This window comes from Mus pahari, chromosome 7, assembly GCF_900095145.1.
Source record: "Mus pahari chromosome 7, PAHARI_EIJ_v1.1, whole genome shotgun sequence".
Classification (NCBI taxonomy): Eukaryota; Metazoa; Chordata; class Mammalia; order Rodentia; family Muridae; genus Mus; species Mus pahari.
In genome coordinates this window covers 110,763,728-110,772,502 of record NC_034596.1, presented here as the reverse complement: position 1 = coordinate 110,772,502, position 8,775 = coordinate 110,763,728, and the positions used below count along the sequence as shown (strand labels likewise).

Here is an 8,775-nt window from a genome sequence, read left to right as displayed (position 1 = left end):
TCTCTCTCTCTCTCTCTCTCTCTCTCTCTCTCTCTCTCTCTCTCTCTCTCTCTGTTACAAAGATGAAATGCAGAAAGCAGAAGGGTTTTTGTTTGTTTTGGGTTTTTTTTTTGTTTGTTTTTGTTTTTTTTGAGACAGGGTTTCTCTGTATAGCCCTGGCTGTCCTAGAACTCACTTTGTAGACCAGGCTGGCCTCGAACTCAGAAATCTGCCTGACTCTGCCTCCCAAGTGTTGGGATTAAAGGCGTGCACCACCACGCCTGGCTAGAAAGCAGTAGTTATGCAACAGCCCAAGTGCTATCCTGTCTTGAGATTCCCTCGTCAAACGCCTTAGTTCATAACTCAGCCTCACTAGATTTTCAGGGCCTAGGCAGATGGTAGCCAGGTTCTTCAGCAGACTTGACTGCCTCAGCTCTTGATGGGAGTCCTAGATGGAGCTAGTATTCATGTTATTCTGCTCTTCCAGACTCTGACTAGAATGGCCCACTAAGCTCTGCGTAGTAGTAAGGACTTCTAGATCACAGTTTTAAATCCTACATTCCTCTGGCAAACCATTTCTAAAACCTCAGAGTCAATCCCAAGACCTGTGGGCGGCCTCACTTCTTGGTAACTATTTTCTACATTAGTTGCTTTCTTGTGAGGAAGTATCTGGCAAAAGCAATGTAAGGAAGGGTTTGTCTTGGCACAGTTTTAAGGTACTGTCCATCTTGGTGGAGATGGCATAGTTGCAGGACACAAGGCAACTGGTCACATGGCATCCACAGCCAGGAAGCAGAGAGAGTGGAACACTGGCTCCATTCACTTTCTCCTTTTCATTGAGCCTGGGATTCCAGGCTGTGAGGAGAAACTGGTGCCAGTGTGAGAAGTACCTGCTCAGTTCTCTCCTAGATGCACAGTGCAGGGGAAGTACTTGTGATTCGGGTTCCCCAGGGTTACAGCATCTTCAATTGGTTACAGATCCACTGAACCATCTTGTATAAGCATACAGAGGCAAGCCAGGCAGGACCATGCTGTCTGTGAGGTCCTCCCAGAAGGGCCTCTGACACATAGGGGTTATGACTTAGCCCTACACAGGGACACAAGATCCGTAGTTGGCAAAACACACAGCTCTTGGGAGCTTAAGCTTGAAGTGGGTCAACATCTATAAAACCACACTTTTAGGGTATGCAGGGTTGGTAAAACACTTTCCTATATGTGTAAGGACGTGGATTTGATCCCATTATCAGTATAAACTATCAGGCATGGTGCTGCGATCCCGTAATCCAAGTACTGGGAGGCAGAGACTGGAAGACCCCTGGAGTTTGCCAGCTTGCAAGTTTAGCTTAAACTGGATGCTCTCCAGGCCAATAAGAGACCTTGTTTCCAAGGAGGTGGACACCATTCCTCAGGGTGGCACCTGACATTTCCCATTGGTCCCCACACTCATATGCATGTATGTGTAAGCACATCAGTATAGACACAAAAGTGCATCTCTCTTTTTTTCTCTCTCTTACATCACACCACACTTTTATAATTTTCAGAGAACAGTCATCTTGTTGGTGTGCACATTGTGTAACTTTTGAAGAATAAAGCTTGTTTGGGGGACAGAAAGGTAGAGGTGCTATTTTTGACCGACGTCAGGATGCTTAATGGGGTTCCAGAGATGTGTCGTCTGACCCTTGGCATGCTTTCCAGAAAAGAAGAACACACGGCCAGAACTACCCCACTTAACACAGAGACTTAACCTACGATGAACATTTGTGGAAGAACACCAAAGAACCAAAAGGACCAGCAATCTCACAGCCAGGAAGAGGTGCATCTTTCTTCACGGGCTCTCAGAAAGGAGGCCATGGTCTCTGTCACCCAGGAGCAGAACCACAGCATGATAGACACATTTGTTCCAGAGGCAGCGGCCAGGCCAAGCATGGTGGTGCACGCCTTTCATCCAAACACTTGGGAGGATCTCTGTGTGTTCCTGGCTAGTCTGGTCTTCATAACAAGTTTCTAACCAACCACAGTTACATGCGGGGAGATCCTGTCTCAAAACAGAACAAAACAAGGCCGGGCCGTGGTGGCACGTGCCTTTAATCCCAGCACTCAGGAAGCAGAGGCAGGAGGATTTCTTAGTTCGAGGCCATCCTGGTCTACAGAGTGAGTTCCAGGACAGCCAGGCTACAGAGAGAAACCCTGTCTTGAAAAACAAAACCAAAACCAAACCAAAACAAAACAAAACAAACCAGAACAAAACAACCAGAGAAACAGTGGTCTTTGCTGAAGCCCAGCATACGGTACCTCTCTGGACACAGGGCAGCGCAGGGGTAGGGGTAGAGCTGCTGAGGATGTGCGCAGGAGCCGTGACCCTGAACTTCCTAATGGAGTCAGTGTCTAATGTTATCATATGCAAAAGTACGAGCAGAAAAAGCTGAGCTCTTCCCTTAGTGACACCAGACCACGCATGGACGAGGCTGCTTCCCAATCGAGGAAACGGTCCCACTAGCCACCTGCTCTCCATTTCCACAGGAAGAGCAGCAGACCATTTCCACAAGTGGGTATTCTCACCACCCTTTTCTGCTAGTTGTGGCAGAGATGCCCTCAGTGTGGGTCCATCCCCAAGGTGAGTCTTGGTGCGCTGAGCTGGCTCATCTTCAGCGTGCAAGCTATCTGCACTGATGCGACAACTCTCACAACTTTGAAGCATTCAGTGACTGGACATGACAGCCCTCACCTCCAGAGGTCATAAAGCTAAAATGGCTTTCTTCAAGCTTGCAAGCTCGCTGTAGCTGATTGCCCTCACCTCCTATGCCTGGCTTCCTTGGCTGCCTCACAGTGGGTCATAAGTAGTCCATTGTGGCCTCCCAGACTCAGCCTGGTGGGAGCCTCTCCCATCTGTAGTCTGCTTGCATTTGTCTCATGAAGACCTAAGACACGGCCCTTGTAAGGGAAACTGTTCTCTTGTCCTCGAGCCAGATGACAAGGAACAAGCACCAGATACTCAGCTATCAGACAGTGAATAAGCTATGTCCTAAGCTGCTGCGTATGGATCATAGGTACTCTGACAGCATGTGTGGTCTTGACTGGGACCCCATAAGGGTTAGCTTGATTTCCGATGAAAGGCTACCATTAGCTATAATCTTTGGAAGCCTAACCCTATAAAGCCAATAAGGATGAGCCGAGTGGGGATGGAGGCAGGAAAAAGATGAGGAAGAACATATGGGAATGGGAGGCTCTGTACATTGAGATTACAGAACATTCAGCTCTCTGTAGCTCTGTGGGGGTGTGCTGCTGGCCAGGCTCATCTTTCAGGCTGGGTGACATTGGAGAGGAGTCAGTTGAGCTTCTTGTGGGCCTATACAGCTCTCGGAGAGGCTCCTGTGTAGAAGCCTCATGATCACCTGGTAAGGGAGGTGGTCACTATGATAACTGCTTTACTGGGGGCATGTAGGGGAAAAAAGCAGGGCTGTGAGCCATGATGGAGGCCTGGCTAAGACAGAGTAAAACAAATGGCAGATGTGCATGATGGGGATATCAAGGACCCTTGAACATTGCGGTTAGCTCTGGACTAGGCCACGTCCTTGGGGTTCATACAATGAATTCTGGCTATTGCCTTCCAAAATCTGAGACCATGACTGCCAGGATGTGGCTTAGCCATGGTAAGGTCATGGCATTGGGCCTTGCTTCAGATGGTAGCATCCCCTAACAGAGGACACTGTAGTCTTGGACACTATGAGCCAAGGAGTGGCCGCAGCAGGAACTTGTCATGCTGACCCTCTCTCTATTGGGGAAGTCAAAGCCCCAGTACTGGGAAAGAAAAAGCCACTGTCATGTAAGTCATTCATTAGCTATTACAGCCTGAGTGAGCCAATAAGGCCAGATGATATTAGTGATATGACATCATCAGGTCATGATGTAATAACAGAGTTGCAGCTATGGATAAAAAGGCCCTCATTTTTTAATGTGGGCTAATATATTTTTATATCTTAATGACTAAAATAGAGTCATCATTTGGCCCAGAATTATGCTAAGTGGGAGTGGCTGAGCCCAGAGCCAGTTTGTGGGTTACTGCCAAGTGTTTCAACAGGGGGCTTTAAAAATAGTATTGGGAAGATTGGGGGTACCATGCCAAGCATTGTAAGGAGCGTTCCTGGGAAACGGCATGCGTGCTATGATGGGTCAGTTCTGCAAGCAGTTATCTGAGGGTAAAGGCTGGCTTCTACCCTGGGCAGGTTATACAGCCATTTTAGTGTAAGTTCCTCCACTTGCAGTAGAGACAGCTCCAAGACGAGCACTGCTATCACTAGAAAGACAAAGGCAATGCATAGCTAGCTTTGGTTGCATGCTGGTTGTGAGTGCTTAGACAGGTCAGGCTCGAGCTGCCAGGGTCTGGGAGTGGTTCACATTGCTAGACTGCAGGCCTAGGCTCATCGACCAGACCTCTCCCAGAGGACACCCGATGGGTCTCAGCCAGCACAGAGGATGCCATGTTGACTCTCCTAGACCAATGACTTGAAGATGTGAGAAACGTAAAAGAGCAGGCAGTAAAATCCAAGAGAGGAGGTGGTGCGCTAAGACAGACACAGGGCAGAGTCTCCGAGATTTAACAAAGTCCCCGCTGCTAGAGATAAGGCGGAGTACAGTTCCTCTGATACAACTCACTAAGCATGGATGGTTGGGCAGGGCTTGCACCTCAGGGCTAACAGCCACCATTATGGAAACGTCCTCGGATTCTGATGGCAACTTGGAAGTGATCCAGCATGGCCACATGAGTCCCATACAAATGTAGATGAGTGCTCTCTATGTAGAAACCTAGGACCTAAGAGAGAAGGAACACCTGGGAGGACTTCCTTCTATCATAGGGAGCATGGAAGGAACGCCTGGGAGGACATCCTTCTATCATAGGGAGCACGCTGCCTACACGTCACATCAGCTCATCCCCTAGGACTGCAAGTTGCTTCTCGATACTACACAGGTATGAGACAGGAGACTGCTCTGTACTCTAGACCTTGCCACACACCTGTGTATCCAGCTCTTTGTTCTCTTTGGTTTTGTGCCAAGAAGTATTCTTGCTTATAACTTCAGAATCAATCAATTAATCTCTCACTCTCCCCCCTTTCTCTCTGTCTGTCTCTCTGCCCCCTCTCGCTCATCATAATTCAGATACAAAATTTTCTTTCCATTTATTTATAATAGTGTGCCAAAACAGCATTATATTCCTGCTGGTGATCTAAAAATCAGACCAACAAAGTATTGCATAATTCTTTGTAACTATGCACAAAAACTGCCTATGGATTCTTTAAAGTTCCAAGAGAATGCAACTAGATACAGTCACACGCTGGCCTGGTGCCTAGAGAGTGTGGGCTGCGGCTTCTTTGAGAATTTGATGGTGTTGTGTTGGAGAGGCTGGGCTGTGGGGACCCTGTTCCTGGCCTTCCTACTTGTGATTCTGCTACACCCCTTGCCACCTCACTGGCCCAGTGCTGGACGGCCTTGGCAGGGTTTTGGACAGAACCACACCAGCAAAGAGGCAGTGGGGAGAAAGGGTATGAGGGGATCTTCAAGGGCAGAGGAGTGGAACAAGCTTGCAAAAGCCTGGGGACAGATAGCAAGCATAGGGAGCTTCGAGGAAGAGTGACAGGCCTAGGTGAGGGTGTAGACTACAAGGCAGGAGCAGGGACGATCTGGAGGTTGGGGGCCTGGATGCCTGGATGAAAGTAAGAGATGAAGGAGACTGTCACAGAAAGGGGACAAAGTAACCCATCCAGACTGAAAGACAGTTCTATTTTGTGAGAAACCCCAACAGGAAGTACAGAGGGCTGGGGAACTGAATCCCCATCTTGCCACTCACGTTCCTGTAGTGGGCTATCAGCATGCACGCTTATAAACAGAGCAACATGAGAAAAGCCCTTCTTAGCATTCTTCGACTGTGGCAGGGCCAATTCCTCTAATGAGAGACAGCAAACCGGATAGGTGAGGGGTGCTCCCCAGAGTTTGGGACAGAGGTCAGCAAGCCACAGCTAGAGGGCACTGCTCGGGAGGGAAACTAGAAGAGGGTCCCGAGAGCGGGGGGGGGGGGGGGGAGGGAGTCCAGGGTTCCAGAAGCTGGAGAAACTGAGTCCCCTAGTGACCCTGGCCTCCAATAACTGATGCTTTTCATACTCGGTGCAGCTGAGAGCTGGGTGGCAGAGTCCTATTGGTTGGCACCAGGAGTTGGTACCAATCATGTTCCTGGCATGCCTGGAAGCATTTTTCTTTCTGCCTTACTCTAGTGTGGACAGACAGGGATGAACATCTGTCTGTCACAGAGGCCCAAGTGCTCTGGTCCTCCCCTTGGCTACCACAGTAGTGCCAACCGTTTGCCTGTGCCAGCCTCTTAGGGGAGGGCATGTTCTGAGGAGCGGACTTCAAACTGAAGCACAGTCAGATGCCTTTAACCCATTTCTAGCCAGCCCAGCCCCCTGGTCCCCACTTACCCTATCCATCACAACCCTGCCATAGCATAGGGACAGTGGCTTGGTAGTCAGGCATCTTAGTACCTGTCAACTGTCTTTGACACGGCTGGTGTTTAACAAAGTCTGGCTGTTGGTGGGACCTGCTTTATTTTGCTTTTCTTCTAAATATAAAACCTGTAAACTACAAGTTCCTAATCATAGCTGTCTAAGGGGAACATGTTTGGACACCCCCCAACCCCCTGGAAGCAGAGAGTAGAATACCAGCCTCTCTCTCTTTCTGGAAAATGTTGACACGTAGGTGGGTAACCTGAATTCTAAAGGCTCACTGCTCTGCATGACTTTGGCACATAGCTTGAAACTCAGTCCAAACTTCTGCATTTATTCTAAGGAGAAGCCAAGGAGGTCTGACTGAAGGGGATGCTATAACATGCTGCTATTTGGAAGAGAGCCCTTAGATGTCACTGGCCTGCAAGCTGCAAAGCCCCAGGTGGGGGCTCAATGACAAGGTGCTTTCTGCCATCTCAGCGTGGATCTTCATTCTGTGTGCTCTATTTATGCTAACCTGAGACCAGCATGGCTTCGCCAGGCTCTCAGAGCAGGGATAGCAAAATTCATTTTATTATTTCTGATCTATGGACAAGTACCTCTTGTCTTGAGGTAGAAGAGCAGCTCAGTTATTCACATGTAGCCATCACCTCTGAACAGACCAATGTTTGTCAAGTGTCTGTTTATATGGGAAGACTTTGATTACTGAAGCCTTCCTTGGGTAGGCTCATATTGTCAGTCAAAGTCCAAACTTTCCCTAGGTCGTGTGAGTACCCATGGCTAGTGATGTGGAAGAGAGCCAGCTACAATCAAGATGTACACACCCAGTCCCTGTACCAGGGGGTCTGTATTTTGCATGCCCACCTAAGTATATCTTTTCACTACAGGAAACTAAATCGTTCTCCACTGGAGTGGCTTCAGGACAACAGTGGTACCCAGGTAGAGTGAGCCATCCATGTCTGTGGCAATATTGTACCAGTAACACCAGTGACCACAGTTAAAGCTGAGCTGGGATACCTAACTCTATGTTAATGACCGTGCCCATTCCCACAGCCCCATATGTTCTCAGACCATAGGATCCCATAGGTTTCCTACACTAGAGAAAACAGTCATGGGAATAGTTCCCAGTAGGGTTCCTCTGTCCCCAATAGGCACTATCTGTGATCCACCACAGGACCCAAAGAGGGAATCTGGCTTTTGGGGCTGGGGCAGTTGTAAGAGGAAACAAGTCTGGGAGCTTAAGTTTGCATACAGAGGTGGAATAGACCTTGGGGCTCTGCAGACTGTGATGGTGGGCAGGGTAAATCACAGTCAGGTGTCCCCACCTCCTCTCCCCCTGCTAGGTCACCCAAGCTAGATACATACAGGTCAGCACAGCCAGGGAACGGTTCTTGGGTACATTCTCCTCTCTCTGGGCCACAAGCGAGCTGTTGGGCTCTGCTTGGTAGGCGCACAGTGCTTCCCACTCCTTCTCCAGACGGTTCTTGTTCTTCAGATGGTCTTCCATGTAGGCCTGAAAAGGACACGCAGAGTCAGGAGTGTGGGATCTAGGACTGGCAAGGCCAGGTCTGGAAGCAGGGAGTACATCGTTATCCCAGCTTTTGTGTTTGGGGGCTGAACTTAAGCATTGAACCTGGAGTTGTGAAGTGTGCTTGAGCAAGGGTGATCTTCTAGGGAAGCCAGGTAGCTCCCTGACAGGCAAAATGTACAAAGAAAACATGTCCAACTGGGGTATGGGGTCTGCTATAGGGATGTCATATATACCTGGGATGGGGAGGAACAGACATAGGATGCAGAGGCCAGGTCAGTATGGTGGCTGTGCTGAGGAGCAAGGAGCGCTGGTGCAAGGAGAAGCAGCATTAGGGAGACGTGCACACAGGACATGGGAAGCTTCTGAGCAGGGGCAGCCGGGGTACACGCGCTTGAAAACCTCCCTGAGAACGTTACTTCTCAAATCAAGGGACAGAAAGACACAGATCAAATGACGTTACAGAGGAGAATAGTGGTACATAGCCACCAAGAAACCCTGGGGATGCATCCCTGCAAGTGACAGTGTATATGGCAAGTCCCTTTAGATCCAGCCAGGGTCCTGCTGGACAGCCTCTGGGTAGAGGCTGAACCAGAACCACAGCCTTCACCAGGTCCTGAATTGAGCCACTTTCCAAGGGGCTCAGGGAGAGAAAGACAGCTTCTCTGTGGATACCAGGTGTCTTAGTCAGGGTTTCTATTCCTGCACAAACATCATGACCAAGAAGCAAGTTGGGGAGGAAAGGGTTTATTTAGCTTACATTTCCANACTGCTGTT

General features: G+C 49.1%; 1 protein-coding gene across 1 annotated transcript in view; it reads right to left on the bottom strand.

The window, feature by feature from the left end:
* Nucleotides 1-8,775, bottom strand: part of Ptprn2 (protein tyrosine phosphatase receptor type N2) — a 755,793-nt gene that overhangs the window by 56,600 nt on the left and 690,418 nt on the right. The window contains exon 15 of the mRNA XM_021201639.2: nucleotides 7,836-7,983. Coding sequence (XP_021057298.1) covers nucleotides 7,836-7,983 — 148 coding nt within the window. The remainder of the gene's footprint in view (nucleotides 1-7,835; nucleotides 7,984-8,775) is intronic.